Source organism: Drosophila ananassae, chromosome 2R, assembly GCF_017639315.1.
Source record: "Drosophila ananassae strain 14024-0371.13 chromosome 2R, ASM1763931v2, whole genome shotgun sequence".
Lineage (NCBI taxonomy): Eukaryota > Metazoa > Arthropoda > Insecta > Diptera > Drosophilidae > Drosophila > Drosophila ananassae.
The window spans coordinates 2,874,876-2,896,787 of NC_057928.1; the positions used below are offsets into that span (position 1 = coordinate 2,874,876).

At 40.6% G+C, this 21,912-nt stretch overlaps 1 protein-coding gene across 1 annotated transcript in view; it reads left to right on the forward strand.

Moving 5' to 3' along the window:
* Positions 1–4,683: 4,683 nt before the first annotated feature.
* LOC6502732 (cytochrome P450 307a1) overlaps positions 4,684–21,912 on the forward strand; it is a 174,689-nt gene continuing 157,460 nt past the window's right edge. Inside the window, exons 1-2 of the mRNA XM_044714747.1 lie at positions 4,684–7,126; positions 7,191–7,391. Coding sequence (XP_044570682.1) covers positions 7,202–7,391 — 190 coding nt within the window. The 5' untranslated portion in view covers positions 4,684–7,126; positions 7,191–7,201. The remainder of the gene's footprint in view (positions 7,127–7,190; positions 7,392–21,912) is intronic.

Genomic DNA, 21,912 nt, shown 5'->3' on the forward strand with positions numbered 1-21,912 from the left:
TAACTTATTGATCGGAAATGCCATAACTTTGGTGTTTTTTAAGTTGGAGGGTTGGAGCATTCCACACATGTTATAGTTGGTCAAAACGTCTTATGGGAAAAACTCATAAGGTTCGGCCGACTATATCCTATACCTGTCATAAACTGAACGATCGGAAATGGCACAACCTTGCTATTTTTGAAGATGCTTGGGGCTGTTTCCAATATTTTTGTTAGAAATGTTTTGAGAGTAAAATTCTCATAAGAATCGGACAACTATATACGATCCGATATGTATAATAATATAAGCGTCTGCTTAACTGCAAGGGTATATCAACTTAGGCTCCGCTCGAAGTTAGCTTTCCTTTCCTGTTTTTTTTGTGATAATTTATTACATGGAGAAACTCTCATAAGGATACGCCTCTCATCTGTCAATTTACTTAAACAATTTGGTTTGCCACAATTACGAAACTATTTTGGATTTTAAAAAGAATTTTGGGCAAATTTTTAATTAAAAATTTTAAACTAACCAAATTCCAAAACCTTTGTAAATTAAAAATACGTATAACTTCAGAACCATTGATCTGATATCAATTTTTGTGACGAAAATATGCTATATAGGTGTACCAAATTGCATATATATTGCAGATATTTTTGGTTTCGCATGCAGGTTCGTCACCGGTATTTTGTCTCGTCAAGAGGATTTTTTTTATATTATTTTAAATGAGCCAGCAGAACTCGGTCAGGAAGACTTAAAAATATGCATTATTCAACGTAGTAAACCGGCACAACCTCTACCACTTGTGGCTCTCGCAATAAAACAAGCATCAAAAAATGCTTGTTATCTAGCCGCTGATGCACTGTATGCTGTGTATTGGGCTTATCAAATGCACATGCATATATTTAAACACTGCGCCAAACTGGAACACATATAATATATTCGCTCTGGTTCTATTTAATGTTCGTGAAATCAACAAATGTTTGGGGTCCCCAAAGTTTGGTCGTTGGGATTTATCAATGTCGTTCCAAAATAAAAAGACCGAAATAAAGTCAGAACGTTATAATATTTTTTCGCGTGCAAATGGTAAAACACAAAATGGAAATAGAAAAAGAACAAAAGTTACTCAAAATTATTTTGCGTATGCGATGAGATGATAGGCGAAATTAAGAGGGCGGCTTAGATAACAGGCTGATCCAAAACTTGCTGGTTTAAGATAGTATTTAATTATTTGCGACCGAGAAATAGTTATTTTGCGACCAAAAATGGCAATAATTGCTATAGATAAAGTAAACTTATTATGTGTTCAGTTACCGAGAATTTTCGGGAGCTTTATTTTAATGTTCCAAATCAAGGCTTCAATAAAAAACAAGGACTTTTAGATTTCTATGTATGATTAGTACTTATTTAAATGATTTGGTTTATATATAAAACATATGACATATGTATATGACTTCATAGGGTTCACTACCGAATTAGAAATTCAATAAATTATTGCCGGTAAAACTTTCCGGCGGCTGCTTGACTTACTCCTGACATACTTGGAAGATGAGCTCTCAACAGCATCATGAAGGGGCAGCAGCTCCGGACGCCGTCCTTAGCAGCGCACCCGACACACGCCGTCATTGTCGTCTTTATCTGGGCGATGGCATCTCGGTAGCCATATCGCTGTCAAAGCCCTTCACATCTACACTCGGTAATCTATGACCTATCACACGAACCACCACTGTGCAGATCCCGGCCAAACTTCTCCACGCGGTGCTCGAAGTGAAGACGGTCTGTAATATTTCTCCTTCTCGCTGAGCACTTTGCGGATGCGCTTCTTCTTTTCCTTGGAAACAAAACTGCGATGAGACTCCACAGATAACCCATCTGTAGAGAACCCTGCGCCACCAATACCGGACACAGTCACCGGAGACTTTATCTTCCGCAGCTGCATCTGGTCCGCCAGCCTTGAAGTGACTAAATGCACCTGCGAGCCCTAATCACATAAATCCAATCGCCTAACTTCGCATTAACGAACCTCAGGCGACAAGCTGAAAAACCTTGGGCAGGAGTTAATGGCCATCACAGATCATGCAGGCGGAACAGTTTGTGATCACAAACCGGCCCTACCGCAAAGTTTGGTGCATGTGATGTCGTCAGCAAATTCATGATCTCCAAACTCCGGCATCTCTGCTCAAGGAAACTGACGACAGACTTCCACGTTGGAATGAAATCCAAGGAATCCGAGTCATCATGAATTTCCTTCCACTTAGACTGCGTGGCATCATCAACTTTCTGCAACAGCACTTGGATAATGATGCAGCTAGCAATCTGCTTTGTTGTGCCCATGCTTGACAGGGCTCGCATATGCAAATTAAATTTGTCCGAAAGCATGAGCTTGAAAAATAAGCCTGCGATTACTAAACCTTTTGTTTAACAGCTCCGATGCGACGTCATAATTTTTGTCCGTGAGCTCCAACGATCAAACAGTATCCAAGGCAGATTCACGAAGACCGCAACCGCTGAAGCTTCTTAACCCGACATGTGAATGGGTTTGTATCCACCATGGTCGAGAACAGTGACCGGAATTCAAGCCACTCCGCATAACCTCCACTAAAGGGGGAAGTGGTAAAGCTAAAGTGGTAAAGATCTGACGAACGATGCATCGAAATTGGTGGCAGAAGTACCGTTGATCAGCGTAGAACTCGCCAGCAATAAACTGGAGCGCCGCATAATCTCATGGTTCAGGATGAATCGTGCCTCCCTTGCCGCATGGTTGAAGTTGACGCGCAGATCGCTCCTGAGTTCTGAAACATCCAGCTCGGACAGCTCCTTGTGTGCGCTCTTGAAATCCGCGACGATGTCTTCCAATTCGCTATGCCGCATATTTATCATCGCCTTCGGAAATTTCTCCACTGCTTTCAAGGAGGACAGCAATCCTTGAAGGTCCTCAAAAAGGACAACTGCACTTTGGCTCAGGAATTCTTTCCTTCCAGGAGTGGCACAATCTCAAAACGGATTCATTTTTGCAAGAAAAATATTATTTTAGTTCGTTTATTTATTGTCAGCTCACGACCCACTGTGCAACTTCTATATAACGGGGTAATATATGTGATTGTAGCACTCTACAAACAGCGTATGTATGTCAACAGACGTTAATATTAGGCGCACAAATCACAAACCGAATTATGTTTTTTAATGTGTTAATTTGTTTATGTCTATATATTTGAAGCCGCGCAGCTTAAATTTTTAATGGTAAATAATTCAAAAAATTATTTTCCTAAGCACAATCACTTCGGGGTTCACCTATGTACAGTTACCGAGCGTTTTCGGGAGCTTTATTTGATGTTCCAAATCTAGGCTTTAAAAAAACAAGGACCTTTAGATTTCTATGTATGATAACAATTTATTTAAATGATTTGGTTTATATATAATATATAATATGTCATACATATTTATAATATGTATGACATATGTATGCGTCTGCGTAGGGTTGACGACCGAATTAGATTAAAAGACGCGGGAGCGCGGCTCAACGCTTGATGCTGCGGACCGACCGAGAGATACCGAGAGAGATCGAGACAACGATAGCGCATGACGGCAGATGCAGGTGGCCGATCGAATGCACTAGAGCAGGCGACGCAAATAGAGACGAAGATAAAGAAAAGATAAACAAATTCAATAAATTATTGCCGGCCAAACTTTGCGGCGGCTGCTTGACCCGACATTATGTTTTATTTACAAATATATGCAGTATATATAAATATATAAATATATAAATATATAAATATATAAATATATAAATATATAAATATATAAATATATAAATATATAAATATATAAATATATAAATATATAAACATATAAATAAACGAACATTGAATTGGTGACCCCGACGTGATCACTATATACACGCGAGCACCGGTGCTTACAATGGCAAACAACGACACCACACAAGACGACGCCGACGTCTTTCTCGATACCGTTACTGGCGGTTCCGACGCAGTTATTAACCGCGTATCGCTTAAAATTCCTCCCTTTTCGACCGAGACCCAGAATTATGGCTGTAGCAAATCGAAGCCCAATTCCTTCTGGCAGGAATAACTGCAGACGACACGAAATTTAACACGATCCTGGCGTCAATGGAAGCACCGGTACTGGCCCGAATCACCGACGCCATCGTCAACCAACAAGGCACAGGCAAGTTCGAAAACTTAAAGTCGTGCATTTTGGAACGCTTCTGCGAAAACGAGCAGAAAAAAAATCCAGAAGTTGATTTTAGAGACTGGCCTTGGTGGCAAGCGCCCCACACAACTGCTCAACGAGTTGAACGCACTCGCCGCAAAGTTGACGAAACTTTCTTAAAAGCACTGTGGCTGCAGCGCCAACCAACACAAGTGCAAGGGATCTTGTACGCATCGTACGCCTGCCTAGCAGACTTAGCTAAGTTAGCAGACAAAGTGATGGATGTCAGCGATTTTCATCATATACGCACCGTTGACGCCAAATCGGCGCCATCCAGCAGCACCGTTTTCGACGAACGTCTAGACCGAATCGAGCAACAAATAAACGCGCTGTTCAAAATCCGTTACCGCAAGAACAGTTCATCCACATTAACGGATCGCAACAGCGTCACGACTTCAGGCTTGTGTTGGTACCACAGCAAATTTGGCAACGCCGCCAAGAAATGCTCCAAAAGCAACTGGTCCAGTCCATGACACCTGGTAAAGAAAACAAACGGAGAGTGGCGACCATGCGGCGACTACCGAACACTAAACAACGTAACAGTGCCGGATCGATACCCTATTCCGTACATACTGGATGTAAAGAGCATCCTACTCGGTAAAAAAAAATTTTCAAAAATCGACCTGCAAAAAGCGTATCACCAGATCCCTGTCGAACCGCAAGATATTCCCAAAACAGCAATTATCACGCCTTTTGGGCTATTCGAATTCTTGTTCAGGACATTCGGCTTACGCAACGCAGCGCAAACTTTTCAGCGTCACATAAACAACGTAATGCAGGATCTCGAATTTGTTTTCGCATATATCAACGACATTCTGAGACGCACCTCCGTACGATCCTTGAACGCCTTCGAAAGGCACATATCGGCACAATTCGGTAAGTCACAACTCACGTTCCTGGGACATGACATCAGCCAGCACGGCTTGAAACCATGCGAAGCCAAAGTGGAAGCCATCCGCCACTTTAAAAAACCGCTTATAGCTAAAGATTTGAAAAATTTTCTGGGTATGATCAACTTCTATCGGCAGTTTATCCCACGTCCTGCTGATAACCAACACATACTCCAGACGCTAATCCAAGGCAATAAAAAGAACGACAAAACCCCGATACTCTGGTCTACAGAAGCCGACGCATTTGACGCCTGCAAGAACGAGCTTGCAAACGCTGAACTACATGGCACCTAACTCGCAATTAACACTAACCACCGATGACGCCATGGGTGCCGTGTTACATCAGATTGTCAACGAGCAGCCACAACCACTGTGTTTCTTCTCCAAGAAATTCACACCGACGCAAAAGAAGTGAACCTACGATAGAGAACAGACTGCCATCTATCAGGCCATTTTGCACTTCAAGTTCGCATTGGAGGGCATAAACTTCATAATTTTCACCGACCACAAGCCGCTGATGTACGCTTTCAATCAAAACATCAAGAAAGCATCACCGTGACGCGCGCGCCTACTGGATTTCATCAGCCAATTCAGTACCGATATCCGGCACAACCCAGGAGAGGAAAACAACGTGGCTGATCTTCCATCAAACACATCGACTTCGACGAATTGGCACTGGAACAGGAAAACGACGACGAACTGCAATCGCTACTCAATTCTGATCCAGAAAATACCATCTCACTAAACAAAATTTTCCCTTTCAGGCTCAAACAAGCAATTGTACTGCCACGTCGCCAATAACCAGATACGCCCGTTCAAGCACTGCACTCGTTGAGCCATTCAGGAGTTAAGGCGATGAATAAATTGGTCGGCAAACACTATGTTTGGCCCCACATGGCGAAGGATGTGGCCAAAATCGTACGCTCTTGCATCCCGTGTCAAAAAGCCAAAATCCAACGACACACCAAATCGCCACTGGGAGAGTATGCCGCCAGCGACGCCCGTTTCGAACACATCAACATCGACATCGTTGGCCCACTGCCATCATCGAACGGATACCGATACTGCCTCACGTTTATCGATCGCTTCTCAAGATGGCCCGCAGCAATTCCGTTAGTCGACATCACAGCACAATCTGTGGCCAACTCCCTGATTTTGGGCTGGTTCGCTCTGTACAGAATCCCTCTCCACATCACAACGGATTTAGGCCGACAATTTGAGTCTACACTGTGCCAAGAGCTCACCAAAATTTGCGGTTTTAAGCACATGCGCACGACGGCGTACCAACCACAAGCTAACGGAATGATCGAACGCTGGCACAAACCATTAAATGCTGCCTTAAAATGCGCCGATCCTATCAACTGGAGCAGTTCCCTGCACTTAATCCTCCTAGGCCTACGTACAACAGTTAAAAGCGACATCGGGCTGAGCCAAGCTGAAATGTTTTATGGCACCGGCCTACGGGTCCCTGGCGTGTTTTTTACACCGAACACACAAAAACATACCGAGTCCGAGTTCGCCGAGGCTCTTCAAAAAACTGGCAAAGCTGTACAGGACGGCGGATAAATAAATAAGAATATTATAGCTCCCATAGAGGCTACTCACAGGGAGCTAGACTTCGGCTTCAGCTTCGTTACCATAAAGGTATACAGGTCGGTCTCGGGCGAGGGAGCGAAACAGACCACAACTCAGTAGGAACTGGCCTCAGAATTAGAATCCTCAGATATAGAGAACGGCTACAGCACGGATGCATCGCTGCTGCGCAGGATGGCTGCGAGTCGGGTCATCGATGAAGACATATCCGACGACGAGGAGACAGAGATCACTATGGTGGTGGTTGAACTGTCAGATATCCTTAGGGATTATGCAGATAAACCGCCACCATTGTAAGGCAGCCTCAGCTGCACTGCTGCTCCATTTGGCTGAGGATGGAGCCGATATAGCCCTAGTCCAGGAATCATGAATAGCAGGAGGTAGGTATTCTGGAATAGCGTCCAAGGAGTACAAGCTATTTATAGCTAACACTGAAGGTAAAATTAGAGCTTGCATTCTAGCAAAAAAGCACTTTAGCATATTTTTGTTCCATAATTACAGCAACGAAGGCAATGCGGCAGCCACCTTGGAGTACCAAACGGTTACTATCGTCGTACATGGCCTATGAGATGCCGGAACCCCCCGACAAGCTATTTGATAAGCTAGTACAGGACAGCAAAAGGCTAAACCTAGGCCTCCTTATAAAATGTGACTTCAACGCTCACCACTCACAATGGGCGAGCTCAAACACAAACGACCGCGGTGAGTCTCTTTTTAACTTTATTTTTAGGTCAAACCTTTTCCTCTGCAATAAGGGAGATGATCTCACTTTCTTTATTGCAAATCACCGGGAATCCAATGTTCTCACGCTTGTATCGAAACAGATACTTAGCCATGTAACCCTTTGGAAGGTCCTAGAGAAACACTCTTTCTCCGACCTGCGGTTGTTCAAAAACAAATCGAAAAAGAAGAAGAAGAAACTGTCAAGCATCTTCGAAGCCATTGTTCAGCCCTGTAGAGTCTTAGACCTTAACACCTGTGCGACCGTTTCCTCAACAACATCTTAATGATGTCAGGTATAGATCCTAATAGGACAGAAAGATTTTCCAAAACCCACGGGGGGGTGAACTTCAGAACCGGCCCACGGTGTCACAAGGGACCGAATTCGGTCTAAGGACCCTCCTCAGGAGGAGACCACCAGACGTCCAACCTAACCTAACCTAAACTTAAATTAGAGTCATACAAGCACTAGCTGTCTTCGACTCAATATTATTGCTTAAAGGCTTATCATACTGTGAATTTAGTTTCAGCTAAATAGTTAATAAGTTTTACAATGTTTGCTTTTTAGGAAGCTTTTATTTCCTGGAATCCCTTGGTGACACCCGTGGTGCCCAGAGAAAGTGATTTGTCGCTGGGATGTCGAAGAGAGCTTTCTGATTTCCCGTAAGGTGGGATCGCTGTGGTGCCAGTTTTTTATGGCAGATACATCCAAAGGCTATCGGAGAAAATTACGAAATGTTCTTTTTATTTATAACAGCGAACTCGCTGGCTTTTAAAATTGCAAGAGAACGGTGTTGGGTCTAATTGACAGTTTTTGGATGATTTCCATAGTAGTGTCCAATAAGCGATCAGGTAGGGCAGTCCTGATTCTCCTAATATGCTAGTAGGAGATAATATGAGAGTAGGAGAGGTGGGGAATACGTTTATTGCTCGGACAGCTCCAAGATAGGGTGATAGTAGTTTTTTGTGGGGTATTTTATAGAGCATTAGTGCTGATATAAAGATCCAAACAATACACCAACAGCAAACTGACACGGCAACAAGAACTGCTGAAATGCAGTCGATAAAATATTGTTACACGATCCACACTTTTGAATTGTTAACTTATAATTTTTACATTTCCTTATATTTCCATTAGTTACCTAACCATTTTCCTTGGACCAAATTAGCTACAAATATTGAACGAAATCAGTCTCAGTCGAACCTGTTCTGAACTCATTTATGTCTTCACGTTCACGTCACGTTCACTTTGCTTTCCTTAATCATTATAGACAAACAAAAATCATTCACACGGAAATCTAGAATATAATCAATAAACCTTCTGATATAAGTAACGAGCTTATGAAGGCAATGAGCGAATGTTAAGGGCCCAGATTCAAAATTTTATGTTTACTAAATATTCATTTACTAAATCAAACATTATAAGCCCAGGCCTTTTTAATATAAAACTCGGGGAAGAATTGATGCTTGGCGGATCAATCAAAATCTGATTAGTACCTCTATTATGCTTTATTGCGCGTCTAGGCGAATACAAGTCGCACATCGCCGACAAGCTTAAAGTGATCGAAAACAGTCAGAGGGACTTCGAGAGGGAACTCGTAGGCCACTTTATACACTTGGTGTTAAGTCATAAGAATCAAATATTTAATCTCACTGAAGGCACAAATATATACACAACAAAAACAGAGACACAAAAATACATAATAAAGAAAATATTTGGTCATAGCCTATATAAAGATCGATGATATAAAGATCCAAACAATACACCAACAGCAAACTGACACGGCAACAAGAACTGCTAAAATGCAGTCGATAAAATATTGTTACACGATCCACACTTTTGAATTGTTAACTTATAATTTTTACATTTCCTTATATTTCCATTAATTACCTAACCATTTTTCTTGGACCAAATTAGCTACAAATATTGAACGAAATCAGTCTCAGACGAACCTGTTCTGAACTCATTTATGTCTCCATGCTCACGTCACGTTCACTTTTCTTTCCTTAATCATTATAGATTATCATTATTAATCATTATAGAGAACATTTTGGTGACCCTAACGTGATCCTGCAAGCACAGAATCACCAACCGAACACAAACAGAGAGGAACGAACGAACACAAACTGAGAGGAATGCAGAATTCAGGAAGACTACTGCTAATAGCAATAGGATCTTTACATCAGTGTGACGCTACCCCTCTAATCGTAAATTACTTCCCTCAATTCATAAAAAAAAGGGTTCCGACCACTTCGTTCCGATTCTTCGACCACTCTCGGTAGCGAGTCGGAGCACATCAAGCTAGCACGCAGCACATAAAACACTCCCAACGGGCAGAATCGAAGAACGTAAAAAAGGAAAGGGAGAACATGGCCCCTTAAATCATCAAAGCGCCCAACAAGAAATTGGGAAGGAGATTTAAAAATGTAACCGGAATTATAAAAAGGATGGGCCGAATCAAAAATTGAAGGCATCATACTTTCAAACGAAACTATTCATTCTCGAAGAGTCTTGGGAAGTATTCGTTGAAAATTATGCAAAAATTCATAGACGGCTAAGACCGAATAACCCATCAAGTATTCTGAAGACCTCCGGATCAATTGTGAAAAATATGCCTCAGGCATACCTAGAACTGCAAGCAGAGGTGCAGAATGCACTGGCTAAGGTTAGCCCAACGAAAAATAGCGTTGATGTGCAAATGCTCCGCATAAACATTCCGAAATTTGATGGGAATGGAATGAAATGGAAACAATTACATGCCTGCCTACTAACATGCCTGCAGTAAAAAAAATGTGGTACCTAAAAACTGTTCTTTCTGGAAATGCGGAGAGATTGATATGCCACGTTGAGCTAAATGGAGGCAACTATTTACATGCGGGGCGCATAATAGTTGGATCATATGATAATTCTCGGCTCATTGCGAGTACAGTTATTCATCGGCTACTTCATCAGAGCCCAGTCTATAACTGTGCCAAATCAATACAAGTGCTGTATATAACCACCCTAGAAACCCTGCCCCATTGAAGGGACTAAGCATCAATGTGTCCACATGGGAAGCGTTTCTGGTGGTGTTGCTTACTGATAAGTTTGACATGACGAATAGGGGTGTATTTGAGCAGACGATTGGAAACTCAGTAGAGATAAAGCCGATATAAACGATGCTGGAGTTCCTAGAGAATCAGGGTCTTAGGCTTAAGTACAGAAACAAAAAATGTGTGTCAATTGTGTCAAGACCGACCATAAAGCAAAGGAATGCAAGGGAAGGAATTGCTTCAATTGCGACAAAAAGCATCACACCTTGTTGCACCTGAAATCCACAAGCCTTCATTCCCCAGCTGTCGGTGCAGTGGCTAACAAGAATTACAACATCAAGATCTACTAATCGGCTCCGAGCACTAGTACACGCTGCTCATTCCAAATCAGCAGAAAGTCGGAAGAGATGGTGACATGCTACAAAATACAAGACTTGGATGGATTGTAACAGGAAGAATCAAAAACTCAATCAGCCATGTTAGTCTGTCACATGTGGTGTCGACGTCGGTGAAGAATCTGACGCATTGATTGAAAGGTTTTGGAAACTAAATAATTTGGACAACCAAAAGAAACATCGTTCTCAGTCAGAGGTATATTGTGAGCAACAATTTGTAGAAAATCTGCAACAGAAAAATCAGGAATTGACAAACGTAGCAGCATGCATTTCCATTCTGGTCCATTTTAAACATCTGTATGCTGAGCTTAAGGAAAGAATTAACGTAATGCATCACTTTCGGCAACGTAGATCACCGTTTAATATTGTTGGATCCATAGCCAATGCATTATTCGGTGTACTCGATTCCACGTATGCAGAGGATATGGCCGAAACTATCACAAAGGTTATGGGTAATGTGGACTCTATTAATTTGGCGCGAATAGGAAGTTTGGTTATAGTACCATAGACTCTGAAAGGTAGCCACGCCAGAAAAGTTCGATATAGTCTTCAAATTTTCCATAGCGGGGGTGCGCGTGAGTCTTAATCTGTTTAATTGGGGTAACATTTAATCCTTAGAGGATCTTCTAAATCATAATAAATCAAGGAGCTTCTTGCTCCTCATGGAAAATCATAACGTACTTTTACGATGTGAACGCTTTTCTCATAACGAATGACTGAAATCTATTGCGGCGACTATAAATATTACTCTCATGAGTGTGAACTTTGGTATTTTTTGTTAAAAACTTCCACTGGGTATGTAAAAATTTTAAACTGAGACAAAAAGAAGTTGTCATCTTTAAAAATAGCAGGGTTATGCCAATTCCCATCATTCAGTTATATAACAGCTATAGAATATAGTCGGCTGATTTATATGAAATTTGGCAGATCGGATAAGGTTGTGCACAATAGAATCCGTCGAAAATCCCAAACTTCTAACTCTCAAAACACCAAAGTTATGGCATTTTCGATCAATCAGTCGATAGCTCTAAAACAGAGAGACGAGTTTGCATAGAAACAGACAGACGGACATGCTTATATCGACTCAGGAGGTGATCCTGATCAAGAATATACATATATACTTTATACTTTATTATACTCCTTCACTGCGTTGCACACTTTTGACATAAATTACAATACCCTCTGCAAGGGTATAAAAATATATACACAGGAAAGGAAAATAAATAAAAAATTAAGAAAAAAAACATAGTATAAAAAAAAACATATCACTATGGACGGCAGTCCACGAGGTGATGACCTACATACCTTGGCGTGCGTGAGGAAACTCTGTATATAGCCGAAGAATTAAAAATTTTCTGTAGGCCACCGATCTAAATGAATTATATACCAATCGAAAGGTACTGTTTTAATTAGAAACGTTTTGACTTACGGCCATAATTGGTGTTGTTTACAGTGACTTGCAAATATCAATTTCGCAGGAAATGGGATTAACTCGTGAACATTTTCGCGCAATCATTTTTCTCGGCTTTCGACGTGAATTAACTCGACAAGAGTACATCGATGAACTTAAATCTTTGTATGGCGATTGAGCACCATCTTATAGCTCTGTGAAAAGCTGGTTGTTCCGTGAGATAGAGGCATTTCTTCCACCTGCATACATTCGATATTGCATGAACACTTGTCAGTAAAAAAAAATTTTTTCTGGTTGGATCCCGCAAAATTTAACAATCGCTCAAAAAAAGGAGCGTGTGGATTGGTGCAAAAAAAATTTGAAAAAATATAATCGCGGCGTTTCAAACGACGTTTATAAGATCGTCACAGGTGAAGAATCATGGATCTATGCTTATAAGCCCGAAACAAAACAGCAATCGACCGTGTGGGTCTTCGAAGGCGAGCCAAATCCAACGAAAGTTGTTTGTGGAAGAAGCACTTCGAAGCAAATGGTGGCCTGTTTTTTGGGTAAAACAGGTCATGTGGCGACTGTCCCGCTTGAGAAACGTAGGCCGGTCAATTCTTATTGGTACACCACAATTTGTTTGCCTGAAACCTTCGGAGAAATTCGAAAAACGAACAAGAGAAGACGGATCATTCTGCGAGCTCTTACACATCAGCTCAAACCAGTGCCTTTTTGACCGGCCAAAATGTAGAATAGATGGGTCATCCGCCAAATAGCCCTGACTTGGCACCCAATGACTTCCTCTTATTCCCGCACATCAAGAGAAAAATGGGCAACGTGGGCAACGATTTTCGACTCCAGAAGATGCTCCAAAAACCATGTTTTGGAGGTTACTCAATCGGAGTGGACAAAGTGCTTCGACAATTGGTTTGAGTGTATGCAAAAGTGTATAAGTCTTGCTGGAGAATACTTTGAAAAACAAAAAAACCATTTTTAATCATAAATATTCGCTTTTTCATTATAAGGCCAGAAATATATATAGCAACCCTCTTACCTGTTATATTTGGTCAAAATATCTTATGTACAAAAATTTTTGCAAAGGTTTTGGAATTTGGTTAGTTTAAAAATTTTAATTAAAAATTTGCCCAAAAATGTATTTAAAATCCAAAATTGTTTCGTAGTTGTGGGAAACCAAATTGTTTTAACAAATTAACAGATGAGAGGCCTATCCTTATGAGAGTTCCACTATATAATAAATTATAAAAAAAGGAAGCTAACTTCAAGCGGAGCCGAAGTTGATATACCCTTGCAGTTAAGCAGAAGCTTATGTTATTATTATATATATCGGATCCTATATAGTTGTCCGATCCTTATGAGAATTTCACCATCAACAAAATTTCTAATAAAAATATTGGAAACAGCCCCAAGCAAGATTAAAATTATAAAAAAAGGAAGCTAACTTCAAGCGGAGCCGAAGTTGATATACCCTTGCAGTTAAGCAGAAGCTTATGTTATTATTATATATATCGGATCCTATATAGTTGTCCGATCCTTATGAGAATTTCACCATCAACAAAATTTCTAATAAAAATATTGGAAACAGCCCCAAGCTGCCCCAATTAATCTTTAAAAATAGAAAGGTTGTGCATTGTGGAGTTGTGGAGATTTTTGTTAATGTCTTATGACTCATATGATATGAGCAATTATTGTTCTACAACTTTTTGAAAAAGCTGTAAAAATGTAATTTCTTTAATAACTTCTGAAAGAAATGTCGGACGGGTCGGTTGAGGTACCAATCTTGAGGTCCCAAAGAAAAACAAGAAAAGAAAGCTAACTTCGGACGAAGCCGAAGTTGATATACCCTTGCAGTTATGCCATTTCCGATCGTTCAGTTATGTATATGGCGGCTATTGGATATAGTTGGCCGATCACTATGAAATTTGGCCAATAAGATTATTTTGGAATCTGTACCAAGTCCCATCATTCTAGCTTCAAAAACAACAAAGTTAAGCCAATTATCCTAATAAAATTTTGCAAATCGGATAAGATTTCCCAAAATGCAATCTGTACTTAGTCCCATCCTTCTAACTTATAAAAAAAAAACAAAGTTATGGCATATCCGATCAATCATATAATAAACATGTATTATATCTAAAATAAATGCGCAAAATTAAAAAAAAAGTTTTTCCAGTTTTTCTAGTTAAACAAATTGTTGAATGTAACACTTTATTTTGGGTGTGCGATATAAAATAATAAATATTAGAAAAGTATTGGCGGAGTTGGTTTGCCTGGTTTTTTTTTAGCTTTTAATGGGCCATAATTTGGGCCATGATTTGGCCCAAAACGGTGGTGGCTGCATTTATTTATATGCATTATATGCTCAGTGGGGGCATATGCATATAAAGCGTTCTACTCATAAAATTTTGCATTCTTCTCATTAAGACATGAGACACTGAAACATAAAGCAGAATTACATCAAAATTTGCCATCAAGCAACAAAGTTCGGGAGGGCCTGAGTTCTAATCCTAGTTGAGTCAATGTTTACGTTTTACTTTTTAAGCCCTTTTTTATTTGGATTTTATTTTTGAAATATTTGAAAATATCTTATGTACAAACTTTCATAAGGATAGGCCGACTATATCCTATAGCTGTCATAGAACGATCGGAATTGGCATAACTTTGGTGTTTTTTAAGTTAGAAAGATGGGACTTGGTACAGATTCCATTTTGGGCAAAATAATCTTATTGGCCAAATTTCATAGTGATCGGCCAACTATATCCAATAGCCGCCATATAACTAAACGATCGGAAATGGCACAACTGCAAGGGTATATCAACTTCGGCTTCGTCCGAAGTTAGCTTTCTTTTGTTGTTTTTCTTTGGGACCTCAAGATTGGTACCTCAACCGACCCGTCCGACATTTCTTTCAGAAGTTATTCAAGAAATTACATTTTTACAGCTTTTTCAAAAAGTTGTAGAACAATAATTGCTCATATCATATGAGTCATATGACATTAACAAAAATCTCCAATTTTATTCAGTATTGCAAAGAAAAAAATATAGACAAACAGACCCACCGGCTTCATTTTGAAAAAACTGTAAAAATCGAATTTCTTGAATAACTTCTGAAAGAAATGTCGGACCGGGTCGGTTTAAGTACCAATCTTCTGAGTCTTCTCATTAAGACATGAGACACTGAAACACAAAGTAGAATTACATCAAAAGTTGCCATCAAGCAACAAAGTTCGAGGTTAGCCGAGTGGAGAGCGTCGTGGTCCTGGGTTCGAGTCAAACTTGAGTCAATGTTTGCGTTTTACTTTTTAAGCCCTTTTTTATTTCGATTTTATTTTTAAATATATAAACTAAAATCTGAGCAGATATACTCCATTTTTTTTAGGGTATTGACCAAATATATGCAGACTCCAAAGAGCAAAGTTGCCATTCAAATACACACACATGTATAAGTAAATGCAAGCTTCACAGAAGGCTGTACAAAATGGGTAGCTGCACTTACAGGACTATATCTTGAGTTAACGGATTTTGCCAGATATGAGCGATATATCAAAAGTTGCGTCATCTCAAAAGCTATCTCCACGTGCAATATAAAAAGGATCAGTCGACCAAATTTTGAAAAATAATTTTTTTTTCTTAAAAAAAAAGTTTATTTTCAGTGTATTTTTTTTGTGTACTATATAGACGTTTGGTCTCAAAGAAAGTGAAATTGATATTTAAAAAAACATTTCAACGATGTAAAGCTCTTTTTAATATCTTTCTTAATTATAAAGTTATGAATTTTTTCATAACCAAAGTTTTTTTAATTTTTTGACGTAAGCTTAAGGTATTTCAAAAAGTTGTAGAACAATAGTTGCTCATATGATAGTAACAAACATTTTCCAATTTTTTTCAGGATTTTTAAGATAAAAATAGTGCAAACAGACAAACCGACGCAAACTGGCTTCATTTTGAAGAAGAAGACAAAATTTTTCGAATAACTTCTCAATGAAATGTCGGATCGGGTCGATTGAGGTACCAATCGACGCGTATTTAGCTCTAGAATGCGAATATATATATTTTATCTGGGGACTAAAATGTGTCCACCAGCCCCACTTTAGTGATAAAAATTTTTTTTACTTTCACCCTAATTTCTCCCTAACCAAATAACTTTTGGAATATGTTTTGATATGTTTGATATAATTTATTTAGATCGGTTGCCTACAGAATATTTTTAATTCTTCGGCTATATATAGAGTTTCCTCGCGCACGCCTAGGCAGGTCGTCACCTCGTGGACTTCCATCCACAGTGATACTTTATATGTGTGCCCCTTAGTGTGCCCCCTTGCGCACACTAATGTATGCGTTTCGTCACCTTCCGAGCCGTCCAAAAAAATGTATGACCCCTTTTTAAAGAATGAAAATACCTTTAACTCTGTAAGCAGCTAATGGAAAGCTAATAAATAAAAATTTAAAATAATTTTTAACATTTTTAACAAATAACAATTTAAAATAGACAAGTCTACGATAACACGAATAAACGTCAAAAATAAATGTATTCGTGCTTATACAGCAGTGAAGAAATTTGATATTTTATCAAAAAATATTAAAATCAGAAATAAAGAGTCTTATGGTAAGCATTTTATACATATACAAAACATTTTTCATAAAATTTTTTATATATGGAATAAAATGGAATTTTATAATCAGATAATTCTTAAAAATAATTTGTTTTAAAATTTCCTATTAGGTTAAAAAAATGAGTGACAAAATGAAAATATTTTCCTTGAAGTTGTTATTATGTTATATCTTGCGAATTCATAGATCATTTATTTAGAAAAGAGAAAGTTGTCATTAAGTTTAAAACTTATTAAAGACTAAATATACCTTTTTATATACTCGAATAAGCGCGAAGAGAAATACGTCTAACCTTTTTGATAAATGGAGCTACCTATAAGAAATAAAAACTGTTTCCGAAAATATTTTAAAGCAATTACAGTCGACAGGGCCGAACTGCTGATGCAAATGTTTAAGGCGCAAACAATTTTTTGGCGATTTTAACCTTTATATGTTTTTGTTATTCGCCACGTTAGAAAAATTCTTGTGCTTGCAACATCGTAGTATCATTTATATACATACCTACATATGTAGAATTAAGTAAATAATAGTAGTCGCAGACTTGTTTTATTACAATCGAAGGCTATGCGCCGACGAGTCGCCTGTGAATCGTTTAGAAAAATCGCCTAAGTATCACAGTTAAATTAATTTTTTAAATGTTATGTAACAATTCTTAAAAAAATCCATCCGTCATTACTAAATTCTGTAATAAATATTTCTGACTTATACATTAGTAGACTGTTTTTATACCCTTGCAGAGGGTATTATAATTTTGGTCAAAAGTGTGCAACGCAGTGAAGGAGACATCTCCGACCCTATAAAGTATATATATTCTTGATCAGGATCAGCTCCTGAGTCGATATGAGCATGTCCGTCTGTCCGTTTCTACGCAAACTAGTCTCTCAGTTTTAACGCTATCGAGTTGAAACTTTGCACCTATCCTTCTTTCCTTTGCATGCAGTATATAAGTCGGAACGGCCGGGATCGCTCGACTATATCCTATAGCTGCCATATAACTGATTGATCGGAAATGCCATAACTTTGGTGTTATTTAAGTTAGAGGGTTGGGACTTTCCACACATGTTATATTTGACCAAAATATCTCATTTACAATTTCATAAGGATCGGCCGACCATATCCTATAGCTGTCATAGAACTATCGAAATTGGCATAACTTTGGTGTTTTTTAAGTTAGAAAGATGGGATTTGGTACAGATTCTATTTTGGGAAAATCATATGATTTGTCGAATTTCATAAGGATCGGCCGACTATATACTATAGCTGCCATAGAACTGATTGATCGGAAATGCTATAACTCCGTTGTTTTTCAAGTTAGAAGGATGGGAGTTTCAATGGATTCCTCTTTTGGCAAAATAATTTGCCCAAATTCATAAGGATCGGCCAACTATATACGATCCGCCATATACATATCTAATAATATAAGATGCGTGGCGCCACCTAGCGGACTGCGACTCAACTGAAAGGGTATAAAAACTTCGGCTCCGCCCGAAGTTAGCTTTCCTTTCTTGTTTAGTTAAAAAGTAGAAGTTAAAAAATAGAAAATGACCAATTTCTGCTTCATATGGGTAATTCTCCACAAGAGTAAGCCGCAACCAAAAAAAATCAATAAAAGTATATGTTTTTTTAAAAATGTTTTTTAGGGAATCTATTGAATTTTACTAATTGTTACTTTAATTAGAACAAACTTTAAAATATTTCAATGGGATCTATTAAAAGGGCCTCCAAGGGCCCTTGCCAAGTCACTCACCTCTGAGGTGTACCCTTCCAGAATGTCCTCCTCCACATCTGACATTCCTTCTGGGCGAACCTCTTCGGTCGGTTCCTCCAAGTCTAGCTCTTGTGCGTCTATCTCCAAGCCTCCTGACTTACTCTTCGCATCCGACTTGCAGATCCTCACTGCTACGTGCTCGAACCCGTACTTAATACGGCTACCAGCACCCTCCAGAATCCTCGCAGTCTCCTCATTTAGAGTGAGGACGACCTGCCTTCTAAGTCTCACTACTTCCTCCACCTTGGCGACTCTTCAGTCCGCCGTAGGGAGTCTGGGATTGCACTACTTGAGCGTGGCCAATATGGTAGCAGGGTCCGCCGGCTTCTCTGTCAGCCATACGCGGGCCCTCGGTTTGCTGGGGATCTTGTCCCAGTCCACCGCCTCCAGACTGACTCCTGGGTAAACCTCTCCGAGCGACGCAATCATGCGCTTGTAGAGGCTTACAGACCTCGCATCTTGGCACGCTATCAGCTTGATGCTACCCTGGTACCACCCTGCGTCTTCGCAGTCCGGTGGAGGTCCTTCGCTCTTGAGCATCTCCTCCGTGAAGCGCCAATGCAGCTCGTTCACCACCCTCCGCCAAAGCTCCTTGGGGATCAGGCCATCTTTGGAGCCGTTGTCAACGACCCCAATGATGGTCCTACCCTTAGTAACCTCTGCGAATGATCTGTTGCTCTGTTGCGTCTGCATCTTTTTTCTTCTTCGCTAGGGGCGCTCCACCGTCAGTCGACCTCTGCTTCTTCGCACTTTGTGCGCTATCTTTGGCAGAGTCGCCTACTCCTGTCAGCTTCTTTGGGTCCAATCTGGCCCCCGCTTTTGCTGGCTGAAAGTCAGGCAGGATTTCCCTCGCCCACTTAATAATCTCAGTCTGATCGGTGTTGGATTCCGCCGATGGGTCTGCCCTCATCAGAATGAAGGCCGCTCTCCTCCTATCCTTGGAGGAGCCCTTCCGATGCAAGGGGCCAGCAGTCGCCGGACCGGGGCCTTCCTTAGGGATGCCGCCGGTGCGAGAGGAACTCGACTTTGGGGTCGAGCCCCCCCACACCGTTCGGTGGTCCCATAGTGGGCCCCGTTTTGGGGGTCGGTGCCTTGGCATCTCCCCCTACACCGGCGCAGCTCGCTTCCGGACGTTGTCCCTCAATGGGGAGCTTCGCCATCCCAGCATCTCTTTGGCCTCTATCTGCCTTGGAGATTGACGGATCCATGATCCCATTTCCGGACTTTCTTGGGGAGTTCCGTTCTTCACTATTTTTATTTATATTTTTGTTCAAATTCATACTTGGACCCACGAGTAGGAAGGGGTTCGTCCATCATGACATAGCCCGCTTATCATGATAAGCCTGATTGAAACTGAGGGGTCGGCCGGTCCCCCAGAGTCCGCATATTAACGTCCGGGCACCCCCCGGACATGCATCCTTCGGCATATGCTGTTCCACCTTGGATTGGGGTGATTTGAGGAAGGGAGTGTTATTCTCTCCGCCCGACTACGATTCGCCAGCGTCCTCGGCAGAGACATGACCTTACCGGGACCTGTTACCAGCCGCCCTCGCGTGGAGAGTAAAGTGGCACTACCAGCGGTGTACACAGTTACGGCACATGAAATCATGCGTTTCTCCCCCTGTAGTACCCGTTGGCTCACGGCCTCGGGTCGAATGATGCTTCGTGGAATTTTTCTAGTGATCGCAAAGTCAATTAGGTCTGGCTTCTTCCGTGGGTCCGGTGGCCAGTATGTAGGCCTTCCCGGTGATAGAAAGTCTAGTTTATTTCCAGGCTGTATCAAAGCGTTGTATAGTTGTCTACCCTTTGGATTGGTTAGGCGTGAACCCCAGTGTGTGTGCTTGGCATTGTAGACGCTGCCTGCTATAAAGCAATCGCCCAGTAAGTCAAAGAATTGCATAAACTCCATATCAGATATGCAGAAACGTGGTGGGCAGTATATTGCAGCTAGATTTAGATGACCTCCCACGGTCTGAATACGTATTGAAGTTGACTGCAAGGATTTTGTAGCAACTCGTTGGAGGGAATGGTGTTTTATGCGCTGCTTTATGAGGTACAGAAGGCAATGTCATGGAGGCCGCCACAAGCCACACAGACTGCACGCAAGGTGCAGTACGACTTTGAGTGTCTATATTCTTGGCAGTTTGAACACTGTAGAGATTGGTTGCGCTTATGAGGTTTACCGTGATTCTTCTATGCAGAAGATACTGTAGTTTGTATATGGGATGAATCATATTTTTAGGAGTTGTTCTCGTTTCAGGTTGCAGCTCAACTTTGAACATAGGCTGGGGGACTTTTTGTCTGTTGATGATATTAATGGCTCCCTTAACTTTAAAACCTGCGCTTGAAAGGGCTTCGATGATTTCTTTTATTGGTACCGATGATTTAATACCCTTTATGACCACTTGAAGGCCCTTGCTGCTCTTCAATTGGTAGGTGTAATAGTTTTTCTGGTTGTCGTTTAGGTATTTCCTGGCTAAGCGATGATTTTCCTCCGTGTAAACTTGGAGCTTGGTCTCCCGTATATTGCCCTTGGTCAGTGGCATTATATGAAAATGGTTATTTCCAATTAGCTTAGCGAGACAGTTTACCATATCGCTGAAGTTTTGTTCACGTATGTAAATGGGTGACGGCTTTTGTTTGGCTTTGGGAACTTTCGTATTCTCTTCATTATTACGGTCTTCGCTTAATATAGCAAATCTGTTTTCAGACAGAGAATTAATCGGTTCGACTTGATTGTTGACTTTCATTGCTTTTGCAGCGTTATCATTTTTTTTTCGGCTGGGGACTGAGTTTTCGTTTTACTTGGATATATCGCTCAATGCCCGTTTCGATTGTTGCTACCGATGTTGCTGTTGTTGTTATTGTACACGATGTGGTAATCGATGTAGTAGTACTCGTTATAGGCAAGTATAACGGAGTTGATAGATCAGAGGGTGATAGTGCTGGGGAGGTGCACTGCGCACTCCAGGTTAATGCACTGCTTGTTCCTGGGAGAGCGGGAGAGCATGATCTTGCACGCTCTTCGTTTGCGACGAATGGGAACTAGGCATTGGAAGACCGTCTACGCTCTGTTTCTGGGACAGAGAGCTTACTTTCGTTCATGTTGTTGGTGTTTATGGGTGTTTATAGGTACTGCAGGCAGAGGGGCCGCTCTTATTTCTTTAAATGAATGTGCAGAAGCTGTTGGTTTAATTTGTCGTGATGGCATTTCAATTTTTTAATTTAATAAATTTTGATTTTGTCTTAGTTATTGGGCACTATAAGCTCGAGACTTATGTGT